Here is a 15,939-nt window from a genome sequence, read left to right as displayed (position 1 = left end):
TAAACAATGAGTATCACCGATACCGACTACGACCCAATCTATCATAAATATGTCGGTTAAAGCAGTTGCCGATGAGAATTTGTCGGTGATACTCCGTCGGGAATACGTACATGAACAATATGGTTTCCGCTGAATTATCACGAACGAAAAACTGACGAATAACTTAGAGACAGACCATAAACATGTCTTCTCCGGTCACATTTGTCACTATTAGTGACGGAAAATTTGTAATATTATAAACCGCTCACCCCACTATAATCTGCCAAAAGAATTTTAAAAACTAAAATCTAAATATATTTCAATTTTTTTTAGAAACCAAAACATAGTATAACTTCTAAAAATTCTTACAAACTCTAGAATCTAAAAGTGAAGTAACAAAACCACATATAAATTAAAATAAATACTCATGAAAGCAACACCTATATAGTCAATATTGATTCATCCTCGCCAAAAATAACATGAGTCGTTTGAAGAATTATTGATAAAATCAGGTCATATTTTATCATTATTGTGGAGGAAGGGGTATGGTCACAAAGAGCATGCGCGGATGAGCACTCAAGGGACCATATCACAGAAAAAACGTCATTCAAGTAGAGCATGAAGGCAGACAGAGCTGGCGAAAAACGTGGTTCATTCTCGACAATGATAGAGGGAGCACATAAGACATCCAATGAAAAAGGACGACACGTGGCACCAATCCTTGGTCCTCGGAACCTGCTGCATAATACTCAAAGGATAGCTAGCGACAACCCAACAGAAAGTACTAAGAGACGCTGAGGTGGAAAGAATAAACCCTAATCTTGATTAACGATCCTGTCCTGCCAGATGAGACCGAATGGATATTCTCCGGAATTGACAACTGGCTAAGGCCCAGCTCGCTCCTACCTCCTTCACAACCCTTTCGCTATAAATAGAAAACTTCATACCAGGTTTAAGAATCGCTCTCTTGCTCTCTAACTTTATACACACTTATCATCCTCAAAACAAGTTCTTATTCTCACGTCGAATGATGGTCACAATGAGAACCCCTAACCTCTCCTCCTTGTAACGAGCTTCACGGTGTTATGTTGTTTTGCAGCACCTGATTTGAATCAAGCAGTCAAAGGCGAGGAAAGAAAGGGGAACAACCTTTGTGAACGAGACCAACCCCCCCCCCAAGTGAACACCCTAGGGTTGAACTTGGTGTTTCTTCATTGGCGCCCACCGTGGGGCTCGAACCCACGACCACAAGCAACCCAACTATGTTTCAAAACACTTTATTAACACATTGTTCTGGTTGATATATCCTCCATTCGCTTTGTCTTCACATCAACCTAACTATATTTCAAATCGGCTTCATCGAAGGAGGATATGGTACACAGTACACTTATTGCTTGTACACTTATTGTTTGTGTTGCTAGAACAAAACGAGTAGTTAGTATTTAGCTTTGATTCGAATATGATATTTACCAAGCCAAATTTTGGATCTATTTTAACCCCATGGCTAGTACCCAAGGTTGTAGAACTCGCTAGACGCTAGTCGGCCGGTGGGGTGAGGACTAGCGATTAATCGGGATTACTCGGGATTAATCGGGATTACTCAGATCAGACTTTTTATGTATAATTTTAAGTTTTATACGTATATACATATATTTTTATACGTAATTTTTTAAGTGGACAAGTTTTGACCGGAATCTGGGAGGTTTTGGCCGGAGTATGTGATTTTTTCCGATTTATGTTGTTTTTTTCCGATTTTTTTTTGTTTTTTTTCCGATTTTTTTTGTTTTTTTCCGTTTTTTTCCCGACCGACTAGGGCCGACTAGCGATTTATTGACCGATTAGTGAAATATGTTGGTGCACTTGTGTCTGTACTTTGTCTGTATTCGGTCATGATGTAAAACGATGTTCTTGTTAGTCCTGTAAGTTTGACCAAGTCAACCATCCTCCTGGTTTGACTTGGTCAAACAGTTTGAATATGGTTGTAAAATGTCGTGTGTCGAAGGATGAGCTCGAAAGATTGTGTATATCCTTCGAAGAGCTCGAAAGATACCGTTCGAGGGATGCAGATGGACCTCGAAGGATATGCCATCCTTCGAGGTATGTATGAATCCTTCGAAGACTGTTTGATCGATAGATGATGTTTCGATCAGACTGTTTGATCCTTCGACCATGCAACCAGTGTTGGTATATATATAGCCATGCAGTGTGTTCATTTAATAAGTGACTTGGACAGACAAGAAACACTCGAGAGATAGTGAGAGCATTCTGTCCAGAACACACACACACACTTAGAGAGTTTGCAAAACAGATTTGTAAACATTGAGCTTGTAACCGGAACCTTTCATTCGTATTAATACAAGTGGTGTTAATCGGTGAACTTTGTGTGTTGTGTTTGTGCTTGTTTCAACTCGGTTTGCACACTAGCTTGGATTCCGCACTTGCTAGTGTGTTAGCATAACAAGGTTAAGGTTTGACCTCATCCTCCGAGGGACCTACAAGTGGTATCAGAGCTAAGGCTCTTTTCCTTGTTAAAACCGAGTTTGTACAAGATCTTGGTGTGTTTGGACACTTGGTTTAGCACCCGTTTTTAGTGATTTTCTTGCATTTCTTGTCATAAAAACGTGTTCTAAACCAACCGGGTGTGTTAAAAGCGGGTTGGGTAACTTAAAACTTTTTTTTTTTTTAAGAAATTTGCTGATTTCCGGCCAAATTCCGGTGTGTTCCGGTGACCGGATTTTCTGGATAAGATTTTCCATTTTGGGAATATTTTATTTGTAAAATCAAAGTTGGTAGAAAGAAAGGTCTGAACATACCTTTCTGCCGAAAGTTGACCACCAACCCATCACCTTTTCACCAACCTGTCATCTCAGTGTCAGCTGTGTCAGAAGCGATCGAAGGATATCCTTCGACATCGAAAGATCATCTTTCGATCAAGGAAGTTTCGATAGATAATCATCGTTCGACCCATCCTTCGAAGTCAAAGACTTATCCTTCGATCCAGGGAATCTATTCGAAGGATATATATTCGAAAGATAAGGATCTTTCACTTGTGAATCTTTCGAAATCTTTGTTCGAAAGATAAGGATCCTTCAATTGTGATTGTGAATCTTTCGAAATCAATTGTTCGAAATTCAACAGTGATCTTTCGAACACTGTTGATCCTTCGAACAAGTGTTGATCCTTCGAACAAGGTGTTAATCTTTCAATTCTTTTCTGCTTAAATATAACAAGTTTCTGTTTGTCTTGTCTTTTGAGCTAGGATCCTTCGGCTGGCTGTTATCTTTCGAAGATATTCATATAGAATTCATTTTTCTGTTCAAACATGAATCCGAGTTGGTGGGGAACTCCGGCTCCAGATAGTGGAAACTACACAAGTACAGGTTCCACTCCCTCATGGTGGGGTACGCCGGCTCCAGACAGTGGAAAGTACACGAGTACAAGTCTATCTCCTTCATGGGCCGAATCTCCGGTATCAACATCTTCACAAGCTAATGCCATATCGTCAAGTCAATGGGCGTTAGTATCGAATCAAACTCCGAGCATTCAAAGTATCTTATTGAGCGAAAGCGAAACCGGGAGTTTGAATCGACCTCCAAAGTTGATGCACTTAAACGAATATCCGGGCTGGGTTGATAGATTTCGTACATACGTTCTTGGTCAAAACACCGAACTGTGGATACGTTTCACTACAGATTTCGATCAAGCTAGAGAAGTTGCTGCTTCAGATACTGCTACGTTTGCTGATCTTCCTGAAGATCAAAAGAAAACATATGATCTGGAAAAGAAAGCATACGCCGTTCTCACTCAGGCGTTAAGCAAAGATATCTACCACCAGTTTGTCAGTTTCAAGACAACGAAGAAGCTGTGGGACGGGTTGAAAACCAGAGGAGTAGGGAATGAAGCAACACGTCAATTGCGTCATGATCTTCTCAAGAAAGAATTTGACTGTTTCACGTGCATGGATAAGGAGTCTTTGGGAGACTTGACAAGCCGGTTTTATCACTTGCTTACAGAGTTGAACAATTTCGGAGTAGCGACAACTACAGCAGAAGTGGTGAAGAAGTTTGCTGATGCTTTGCCTCCCCAATGGAGTAGTTTCTTGGAAATCTTGAAGTATAACGGAGTGTTGAGAACTACAAATATCAACGACTTCATGCAGCTTTTAGAAAACAAGGATCAGGAGGAAACATTAAAGGCAAAAAGAGTTCCATTGCCACAGAATCCAGAAATGTATTATGGAACTTCCAGTTCTTCGTCTGCAAGAACCGGTCCACATGCTCCACTACAAACGGCGTTTGTCACAAGCACGGATATGTATGGCAATCCAGTGCAAGTTCCTGTTAAGCCACCTCCCACCACAGACATGTATGGAAATCCAATACAACCACCTCCTCCTCCTCCTGCTCAACAACAACATGCGTGTTATGGAGGAACATCATCTGCTGGTCAGCAATCAAAACCAAATACAGTGCAGCTCGACACTTCAAGCTTCTCAAAGATCAGTGTAGAAGTAGCAAAGGAACACATGGAGCTGCTTAACACTGTAGTGAGCGCGTACTGTGGATTAATAGAAGGTCAGATTGGCAACATTAATCTGACACAAGAAGACTATCGGCAGATTGATAAGGAAGAGATGGACTTGATGGATATCAAGTGGGCCTTTGCTAGTGCTGTGAGAAGGGCAAAGGATTGGATGGAAAGTACTGGCAGAACCAGCTTGGAAAGCAAGAAAGACACCAAGTATGGGTTCGATAAACAGGCAGTAAAATGCTTCAACTGTGGTGAACGGGGTCACTTTAAAAGGGAATGTACAAAGCCAGCACAGCACGGGAACCAGAACCCATTCAGAAACCAAGGCAACCAGCAGAACCAGAACAGAAACAATGAGCGTACATTAGTGCCTGTCAACAACCAAGCCAACCGGGCACTTGTGGTTCAAGTGGATGAAGGTTGTGACTGGTCAATCCAGTTGAGTGGTGATGCTCCAGATGGAACAGCATGTTTTGCTCAAGTTGTGAAGGATTTAGTTCACACCAGTGGTGGAGAATCTTCCGCCAGTGGTGGTGAATCTTCTGAAGATGAAGACTCTTCTGGGTACAGCAGGAGTGTTGATGAAGAATCATCCAGTTCAGGTGATGATCATGTGGGTGAGACAGCAAATGTTTCGGTTGATGCTGACAATGATGAGCTTTTGGAGGAAGCTGCAGCACTAAGTGATAGAAGATCTATTCTGGTGGATCAAGCTGCTTATTCTTCGTCTTCTCTCCATTCAGCCTTTATGGCTAATGTCGACGGTTCATCAAGTCAGGTATGTGTCGATGAACCCACTGTTGTAAATTGTGATGAATGTGATAAGTTGCGTGCTAGATGTGCTGATGTAGAGAAAAGTATGTCTGAGTTGCAAGGCAAACATGATGCTTTACAAGCTAGTTTGTTTGACTTGCAAGACAAACATACTACAGTGAATGAGAATTTGTGTGACATGCAAAGTAAGCATGAAGCTTTGCAAGAAAAGTATGATGTGACTTTTATTCACAATCAGAAATTGACTGTGGACCTTTCCAAATGCATAGAAGCCAATATGTTTTATGAAAATCATGAAAAGGAGTTTAAATCGGTAATCGAAAAGTTAAAGAAAGATAAAACCGAGTTAACTAAAATGGTTTCCAGAAAACAAACTGACATTAATTTGTATATATCTCGCCTTGAGACAATGCAAAAAGAGATGGCTTGTGTAAAAACGGAAAGTGAGGCAATCCAACTCAAGTTAGATAGTTATTTGAGTTCTAGCTATGTGTTGGATCACATCATTGATGTCCAAAAGGAGAAAAGGGACGTCACGTGCATAGGCTATAAGAATTGTCCACCACCAGTGAGACATAATTATGATGCCATGCCGGATGAGGAGGATAGAGTGTTCTTTGAACCATCTGTTCCTCTAGATGTGAAAGAATTTGCAGCAGGGATCGGATATACAAAGGAAGTGTCATCAGATTCGGATGTATCAGCAGATACATGTGTGTCTTCTGCTGAACTGAATCAGGATCCTCCAGTCATTACTGAGGATGCTGATTCTTCTGATGATGAATCTGATGATGCTGTCCCAAAAAAGTCTGATGCGGTAGTAAAAAATGAGGACATACCTCTCGAGAATCACATTCTATGTGATCCTCCTGCAAAACCCGCTAAGACTGTTGCAATCGAGTCATCGTCTGCAAAAGAGTCGGAGAGTGTGAACTTGCTGTACACTCTTATTGGTGATGATAAAATCTATTCAGACAAAGACTTTCCCATTAAGAATGTGAATCAATCCTTAATCAACAAAGTTTTTGAAAACTCGACAAGTAAGTTTTTGGGAAAGACAGGACCACGTGTTACAGTTACACAGTGTCATCCTATCCCAAAGGCCGAAATTCGAAAACAATTTGGCAACAAGAAATTACCAACAGTGCAGAAACAGCAAAATCACACCAAGCCAAAAGCAAAATCACCGGCTCAAACTCAAAAGAACCCGAATCGGAAGAAAAACAAGAATGTAAACTTTGTGAAATCGATGGGAACGGACAAAATTGAAACGTTTGAAAATAAATCTAACTTAGATTTTGTCAAGAAAGCTACTGTTCTGAAAAGGAATGAACAAACCAGTTCAAAGCCTAGTACCTCGGGTTCACAAAGTTCAACATCATCGGCTAAACGATCACATGATACTTCGGGGTTTGTTGAACGAAGATCATGTTTTGAGTGTGGAACAATTGGACATATTATTCGAAATTGTCCATATCTTCATAAACAAAAAGAAAAAGTTGATGTTCCCCGTGACCAAACTGACCGTAAGCAATCTGTTTCTGTAAAGCAAGATCCCCACCTTATAAAAGAAAGGGAAAAGAAACAAAAACGCCAACAGGTCAAGAAAATTGAAAAGGCAATTAAAACCGACGTGGTTAACAAAACATCTGTTTCTGTAAAACCAGACAATTCAAAAACTTCAGACAACAATGAAGTTAAAATTTTAAAGAATGACACTGGTAAAACAAAACAGACCTGGAAACCAAAAACGGTTACTGAATCAGGGGGAACATCACAATTTACCAATCATCAAAGACAAGAAGTTATTGTTATTGATGAAAATGGAAGACCCAAGACCACTATGGCTTGGGTCCCCATCTCCAAGTAATCATTTGAGTTCATCTGCAGGGTGTTCCAGGAGGAACTATCAGTAGTCATTGGATTGTTGATAGTGGGGCATCCAGGCACATGACAGGCGACATGAAGCTTCTCTACGACGTCAAATCTATTAGAGGAGGTTATGTTGCTTTTGCTGGAGATAAGGGAGGTTATATTACGGGTGAAGGAATGATATCCAACGGGATTGTCAGCTTTGACAAGATCAACTTTGTGCAACAACTTGATCACAATCTTCTTAGTGTTTCTCAAATTTGTGACAAGCAATTCTCAGTACACTTGATGCTAATGGATGTTATGTGCTGAAACCCGGCTTCAAAATTCCAAAAGAATGGATTCTCTTGTCAGCTCCAAGGATAAATGATTTGTACGTCCTTGATATGAGCCAAGCTATTACTACGTCTGCACAAGCAACTTGTTTCGTTTCCAAAGCCGCAGAAAAAGACTCTATCTCTTGGCACAGACGAATGGGTCACATTCACTTACGCAAAATGAATCATTTGGTTTCAAATGAATTGGTGAATGGTGTTCCTCTTAAAAACTTCCATCTTCAAGACGTCTGTGTTTCGTGCCAGAAAGGAAAACAAATGAAGAAGAAGCATCCTACTAAGAAGATCAACACGGTGGCAGTTCCTCTTGAACGTTTGCACATGGATTTGTTCGGTCCTGTCAAGCACAAGAGTATTCGGGGTGATCAATACTGCCTCGTGATTACAGATGATTATTCAAGATTTTCTTGGGTGGCGTTCATGGCACACAAGAGTGAAACCTTTGGCATTATCAAAAACTTGATCATTCAGATTGAGAATTTGTATAAGTTGAAGGTTAGGCGGATACGTAGCGACAATGGTACTGAATTTAAAAATCATGCCATGGCGGAGTTTTGCACTTCAAAGGGTATTCTTCATGAGTTTAGTGCAGCTTATACTCCTCAACAGAATGGCGTCGCTGAACGTAAGAACCGCACATTGATCGAGACTGCTAGGACTATGTTGGTAGAGTCGCAGTTGCCCATTCCATTCTGGACTGAAGCTGTGGCCTCTGCATGTTATACGTTGAACCGAGTCCTTATAGTCAAAAGGCACAATAAGACCTACTTTGAGCTTCTTCAAAAACGGAAACCAGATTTGTCTTATCTTGAACCGTTTGGAGCTCCATGTACAATCATCGATCCTAACGGAAAGTTTGGGGCAAAAGCAATTGATGGATACTTTCTTGGGTATGCCACCCCTAACTTACGAGTCTGGAATCTAGAGACTAAAAGGGTCGAGGAATGGTCTGAGGTCAGAGTACAAAGGCACACATTGCCAGTCAAATGTCCTGGTCAGCCTTGGATGTTTGAGTACGATGACTTTTTCAATTCGATCAATGTTGAAGCCGTTGAAGAAAGTGTTGCGGCAAGGATGTTTTTCGAGAGTGACAACGCAACAGTTTCACCGGTGGTTCGTCCAATTCTTGTCAATCAAGAACCATCTTCGGTGAACAATAATACTCTCGACAATGAGGATTTTCACGATGCTGCTGAATTGAACGAATCTTCAGAGGATGATGAATTTCTAGATGCAGATCAAGAAGCTCCAACAACAGCAGTTCATGGTACTTCAGAGGGTACTCCTCCAGTGGATACCCATAGAACAGCTGAAGCAACTGCATCATCCTCTTCGTCAATTCCGGGCATTGATTTAGTTGTTGATCTCAATCTCAACAACCTGGGTATAAATATTCCAGTTCCAGATAATCCAGAAACAAGGATTCATAATACCCATCCTCAACAAAACATCATTGGAAATGTGCAAAGTGGCATTCAAACAAGAAACATGTTGCGAAACAACAATAATGCAGGCCTGTATGCAGCTATTCGAGAATCCGGGCAACAAAACGATTGGTCTTTCGCGTGTTATGTTTCCCAGGAAGAGCCAAGAACTTGGAAGGAAGCCATGAAAGATAACTCTTGGGTTGAAGCAATGCAGGAAGAACTGCAACAATTCCAGAAGCTTGGTGTCTGGAAACTCGTAGAGAAACCTGCTGGTTACAAGAAGATTGGTACCCGTTGGGTGTTCAAATGCAAAAAGGATGACCGCGGAGTTGTTATCCGGAACAAAGCACGTTTAGTCGTTCAAGGTTTTCGTCAGATAGAAGGGATCGACTACAACGAAGTGTATGCACCTGTTGCACGTCTCGAAGCAATTCGAATCTTTCTAGCCTATGCGTCCTTCAAAGGATTCAAGGTTTACCAGATGTACGTCAAAAGTGCATTCTTACATGGTGTGGTTGAAGAAGAGGTGTACGTCGAACAGCCCCCAGGTTTTGAAGATCCTATCCATCCAGATCGGGTTTGGTTGCTCAACAAAGCTCTCTATGGTCTTCATCAAGCACCGCGAGCTTGGTATGCAACCTTATCTAACTATCTGCTGGAGAACGGTTTTCGAAGAGGTCTTATCGACTGTACTCTTTTCATCAAGGAACAAGATGGAGATCTTCTTCTGGTACAGGTATACGTTGATGATATTATTTTTGGTTCTACTAATGATGTCTTGTGTAGGAATTTCGAGCGCATTATGCAGGATAAATTCGAGATGAGTGCTATGGGGGAAATGACTTTCTTCTTGGGCCTACAAGTGCAACAAACTGAGTCTGGGATATTCATCCAGCAGACTAAATATGTTGGTGACATCTTGAGCCGGTTCCAGATGTCTGATGCAACGCCCATTGGTACCCCACTGCCACAAAATCACGGAATTACTCCAGACTTGAAGGGTGAAGCTGTTAGCCCCTCATACTATCGCGCAATGATCGGATCTCTTATGTACCTCACAGCATCAAGGCCAGACATAATGTACCCAACGTGCCTGCTTGCCAGATATCAAGTCAACCCGAAGGCCTCACATCTTGCAGCTGTAAAAAGGATTTTTCGTTATTTAAAGGGTTACCCTGACACCGGTCTATGGTACCCTAGGGATAATAACTTTGAACTGGTCGCTTTCAGTAATTCTGATTTTGGCGGATGCAAAATCGACGACAAATCAACAACGGCTGGATGTCAGTTTTTAGGAAATCGCCTAGTCACATGGCAATGCAAGAAGCAGACGTGCGTCGCTACATCAACATGCGAAGCTGAATACATTGCTGCCTCAAGTTGTTGCTCCTAAGTTCTTTGGATTCAACAACAATTGCGGGACTACGGTTTTGAATTCCTAACTACTCCTATTTACGTTGATAATTCTGCTGCCTTACAGATCACTAGAAATCCTGTGCAGCACTTAAAGACCAAACACATCGAAATCAAATATCACTTCATACGTGATTGCTTTGAGAAAAGGCTAATCGATGTTGTTAAGGTCCACACCGATAACCAACGTGCCGACCTTTTTACCAAAGCATTTGACAAATCAAGATTTGACTTTTTATTATTGGTAAACGGCATTAAGGTCAAGCAAGAGTAAACCAACATCGGAAAATCATTTTTGTAAATACCTTTGTGTTTTAAATTTGTCTTAGTTTGTTGATTTTAGGGGGAGTAAATCCAAAAAAATCTAAAAATCCAAAAACATCGAAAAATTTCAAAAACACAAAAACAATAGAAAAGCAAAAATGAGTTTCCTGGCGAGCAAAAGAGAAAATGATAGTACATCAGTGGTCTATCCAAACCTCTTTAAACCTTAAATGAAAAACGATAAGCAGCTCTATATAAGATGTATCGGTAGGCTCACAATCATTTTAAAGTGTGCAGGGTGATATAAATCTTAAATCGACTAAAGACCAGGTGGGAACCATTCATTGGCATATGGTCTTAGTACCGAAATTTCGTTTGATAGATTGCCGAGGTTCTGAGATATTCGGTCTGTATGCTGCTTATCATCTGGGTATCATGGTTGTATCTTTTACCGAAAAATAACGGGGACGCAAGTCTAGATCTTCCATGATACCATACATACGTGTACATATCTCATACTGCATTCGACCTCAATAAGTGATCAACAATCACATGTCCAACTCAAATAAGTGATAAAATATCACATTTATCCGGGAGTCAAGTTCGTCTCTCTGCTGTACGAAAGTACTGACCTGTTCATGGACTTGCTCCTGTGCCCTCATGCATATGAAAATCAAGTTCCTCATCAATAAGTGATTCTATCACACAGGGCTTGTTTTCAAATCAAAATAAGTGAGAATCTCACATCATATACGGTCAAACAGATGATAATCGGTATACTCACCAGTAAGATGAACCCTCGTGCATACCTTGATACGGGAATGTGTCGTGATGTGGATGAACACCGGTCGGTAAGTATAAATCATACCTTAACGTATCTCCTAAACATGATTACATCTGATAAGTTGAGCTTAAGTGGACAACAATACCGATAATTGTTATAGGATGCTTATCTTAATGTTAACTAATTGAACAACAAGAGTGTTTTGGCATGACCGTACACTGATATGATTCTCTTACCCTCGAAACTCGCAAAAAGAATGTCTGTATATATTTATTTACTGCTTTCAGTTTTTACATTTGAAAAATTCAAAAATTCCAAAAATATTTTAGGTAAGTTTTAATATAAACTTTATAAAAGCCAAAAAGATTTTATTTCTATTCTATTTTATTTTCGATCGTACGATGTTGGAGCTCGAGTCTTCGTTACCTGAAACCTGAACGAAACCGAATTGACTAAATCTTCATAAACGGTCGAAATTTGCAATTTTTGAAAGTTAAACTCTAAAACTGTCAAATTTATTAAACTTTCAAACTGTCGGACGGTGTTTGATTGTGACATGGTCATATGTGTGTCATTTGTTTATGCTAACTATATTCCAAGCAGTTGTTCTCATTACGCGTTTAGATTTCTTGCATGTGCAGATTTTAAAGGCAAGGAGAACATGGTCGATGACAAAGCTTCGGAATGAAGACATGACGTGAAGGCGCTCAAAAGCTGAAGATGATCGAGTTGCCGCTGACCAGCATCAACACTACAAGGATCTCATTCATAAAGATCAAGTATTTCACGAGCATAACTCAAGGGGGAGCTTATGTTAAGGGGGAGTTTGTCAACACACTTTCTACATGATACGGGTAGTTTGTTGATACACTTTCTGCTTTCAAGACGTGAAGACTTTGAATATCCTCCGACATTGAAGACTTGAAAGGACATCAGAGTCTTGAAGACACGAAGATCAAAGATGATCAAGATCGAGACAAAGCTACAGCCAAGGGGGAGTTTGTTGGTGCACTTGTGTCTGTACTTTGTCTGTATTCGGTCATGATGTAAAACGATGTTCTTGTTAGTCCTGTAAGTTTGACCAAGTCAACCATCCTCCTGGTTTGACTTGGTCAAACAGTTTGAATATGGTTGTAAAATGTCGTGTGTCGAAGGATGAGCTCGAAAGATTGTGTATATCCTTCGAAGAGCTCGAAAGATACCGTTCGAGGGATGCAGATGGACCTCGAAGGATATGCCATCCTTCGAGGTATGTATGAATCCTTCGAAGACTGTCTGATCGATAGATGATGTTTTGATCAGACTGTTTGATCCTTCGACCATGCAACCAGTGTTGGGTATATATATACCCATGCAGTGTGTTCATTTAATAAGTGACTTGGATAGACAAGAAACACTCGAGAGATAGTGAGAGCATTCTGTCCAGAACACACACACACACTTAGAGAGTTTGCAAAACAGATTTGTAAACATTGAGCTTGTAACCGGAACCTTTCATTCGTATTAATACAAGTGGTGTTAATCGGTGAACTTTGTGTGTTGTGTTTGTGCTTGTTTCAACTCGGTTTGCACACTAGCTTGGATTCCGCACTTGCTAGTGTGTTAGCATAACAAGGTTAAGGTTTGACCTCATCCTCCGAGGGACCTACAAAATATTACTCAGTAGAAGGGCGACTAGCAACTAGTTGGCGATTAATCGCCGACTAGTCGCGAATTTTGCAACACTGCTAGTACAAAACCATGTCCAAACACTTGAAGATCATAACAATGCGACAAACAAAGTCATAATGGTTGGGTAGGCTTTACATTATTGTTGGAAATAATTAATAATTTATTTTTAACAAAAACAATCACTATCTTTCCTTATGTTTTATCTATTATCTTCAGGAAACAACTTTTTTTATTATGAAAAGGTACGGCTATAAATGAATATTTTACACCGCCTACACCAACAAGAATTAAATATTAATTGATTTTTATTGACAGTGATAGAAATTCATTACAATCAAATAACTCCCAAACTCGCAAGAATACTACATACCTCAAAAGGAATAAATAAAAAAATATACGATTAAATATAGGGTAAGGATGCATACATAAGAGGAGCCAAGCCAGCCTAACATCCCCCAGACCCACACATGTGGGAGCCTCTTGCACTGGTTTTGCCCTTCTTATTGCGTTAATAAAAATGTAATATAAAAAATTTCACTCCATCAGATACAAGTCAAGTATGTTGAAAACAAAAACTTTAAAATCCCTTGGATATTTAAATCAAATATTTATAATAGGAATCATATTTTGTGGGTTGATTGCTCGGCATGATTTCCTTATCTCCCCTTGTGTTCCTGTGAGAACTTGGATCGCACCCATCTTAACCATGGCTTGACCAAACTTAGTGTTGAAATCAGACGAAGCAGCAATGGCTGCAACCTTGGACTTGGTTAAACCGTCCAATGCCAATTGTTGATCAATCTGAAGAATTCCTCTACGCAACATAATTTGATTGTAAAATGATTTGTCTATCACTTTAGAGCTTAAAGGGTTTTGATCCAAGTTCACAGTGCGATCAAGTGTTGCGTTTTGAGCACATGTCTTCCTTAGTGAGGCTATCAGCGTTGCATCCATTGTCGGGTCTGGTTTACCCGAGTTCTGAAAGTTGTAAAGACGATCTTGAAATAAAGAACAATGAGCGATTCCGATAGTGTGCCCACCTAGACAATTAAAATATGCACACGTTAAACTAAGTTTTATGCGTGCCATAAAATAAATCCAATTTACACACCAATTTATGACACAACAAGTTCATTCTAAACTTAGAACTTAGAAGTACACATCATGATATTCTCATGTGTTTGGATATTAAGCAAAAAATATATATATTTCTGTTTTATGAAAAGGGTCCCGATCATAGGATCCCCTTTAGGGTTGAGACGACATGTCCTAAATGTGTGGAAAGTATTTAAATTTTTCATGAGTCGTCTAAAATCAAATATTTTTCTGGTGGCGGTAACTATAAATGGTATGAACAAAACTTGCTAAATTACCAAGAAGATAGAGCATGTCAGTTGGGTTGAGTCCTTTGCGAGCAAAAGCTCGAATTGCACTTGACACCGATGCAGAAGGAGGTGGGAGGGTTTGTGTATTTCGGGCAAGAGACACACGTCCATCCCTTCTTCCTGTTTGAACACTATATCTACGTCCACCACTCTGTATAATTATTTAGCATTATTTTACAAGTTAAATAATGCAAAAATAAAGTTAGCTTCGAGTTTTTATGGGATCTGGTGCATTTATTAGTACTTACAAAGGAAATGACATCTCTTGTAGCCATCACGATTATATCCGCGCAAGAAACAACTTCTGGGCACACCTTCTCCACCGCGGCTTTTGCATCATCAATGACATTGTAACCTCTAACACTTAAATTTGGTGGTGCAGTTTTCTCTGCGTTGGGTCCATCTAGTAGAATCGATGCATCACACCCCTTTCAAAACATACAAAGTTAAAATTACTACCAAAAAAGGTGAGTATTTGCAAAAATGGTCGCAAAGTTAGGGACCAGTTTACGACCACAAAATTAGTGACCATCGAGAATTTACGAGCGCTAATTTTCTGTCACAAAAGTTGTGGAATAACTAAATAAAATCTAATTATATATACCTCACAAACATATGAAATATAAATATAATTATAATAAAAATAAGAAAGCAATACGGTCACAAAAGTTGTGACCTTTTGAGGGCGTTCACAAATAATGAAGAAATAATAACCTAAAATTAAAATCTAAATATCGGTTACAAAACATTTGCGGCCAGGTTGCTACAGTCGCAAAACCATCGCATAATATGAATTTCAAATTAAAAAGCATAAATACCGCTCACAAAATTGAAAAAAAAAATCATTTTGAAATTAAAATTAAAATTAAAATTCTTGTCGTAAGGTGGTTGCGAAACATATAGGGTAAGGTGGTCGCGAAATATATAGCGGAAAAAAAATAAAGTAAATTTCAGTAGCAAATCTGCCGGAAGTAATCAAGTTTTCAGAAATGTGAACGCATGTAAAATTATAAAAATTATGACTATGGCTTCATGCATGAAAATGGAAGAAACTTACATTAACAAAACAGTCGTGAAACTGCATACGAATGAGAGCAGGGGCAATCGTTCGGTCCTTAAGGAACTTGGAGTAGACAGTTCGTCTTACAATGTCTTCAACATCTGACAATTTGCACTTGCCATTATAGAACCCGAACTCGAGGGCACCATAGCAGTGACCAGTGAGGTTCAACAAGATCATGAACCCAACTGCTAATGCAACTGCTTTACTGTTTGTCATTGCCTTTTATTATGTAAGTTCTTGATATATTGAACTGGAATGATGAGCAAGAAACTAAGGATTGTATGGTGTTTATAAAGATGGGATATTTGCTAGATTTTGAATGGCATCCACGTTGTGTATCATTGTATTGGAGAAAAGAGACGTGTGTGCATCATTGTTTGGTTTTAATTCTTTTTTGACAATAACGCTAAATATACATCGATATTTTTGGGTCAATGACTCG

At 39.7% G+C, this 15,939-nt stretch overlaps 1 protein-coding gene across 1 annotated transcript; it reads right to left on the bottom strand.

Annotated features, from left to right (window-relative positions):
• Positions 1-13,336: 13,336 nt before the first annotated feature.
• Positions 13,337-15,737, bottom strand: LOC110926401 (peroxidase 60). Its single transcript, XM_022170165.2, has 4 exons — positions 15,492-15,737; positions 14,683-14,862; positions 14,423-14,585; positions 13,337-14,089 (listed from the first exon to the last, which is right to left on the bottom strand). Exons 1-4 carry the CDS (start codon positions 15,711-15,713, stop codon positions 13,650-13,652), a joined length of 1,005 nt encoding a protein of 334 aa, XP_022025857.1. The 5' UTR covers positions 15,714-15,737; the 3' UTR covers positions 13,337-13,649.
• Between the last annotated feature and the right edge of the window lie 202 nt (positions 15,738-15,939).

Source organism: Helianthus annuus, chromosome 2 (genome assembly GCF_002127325.2).
Source record: "Helianthus annuus cultivar XRQ/B chromosome 2, HanXRQr2.0-SUNRISE, whole genome shotgun sequence".
NCBI lineage: Eukaryota > Viridiplantae > Streptophyta > Magnoliopsida > Asterales > Asteraceae > Helianthus > Helianthus annuus.
This window is presented reverse-complemented; position numbering and strand designations above follow the sequence as displayed.

Bases quoted from the DNA above. Each gene is read 5' to 3' on its own strand.
- LOC110926401 (XM_022170165.2), bottom strand. From the start codon at position 15,713: ATGACAAACAGTAAAGCAGTTGCATTAGCAGTTGGGTTCATGATCTTG. The intron at 14,586-14,682 runs GTAAGTACTAAT...ATAATTATACAG, and splicing joins CAAGAGATGTCATTTCCTTT to AGTGGTGGACGTAGATATAG. The intron at 14,090-14,422 runs GTAATTTAGCAA...TTAATTGTCTAG, and splicing joins TGACATGCTCTATCTTCTTG to GTGGGCACACTATCGGAATC.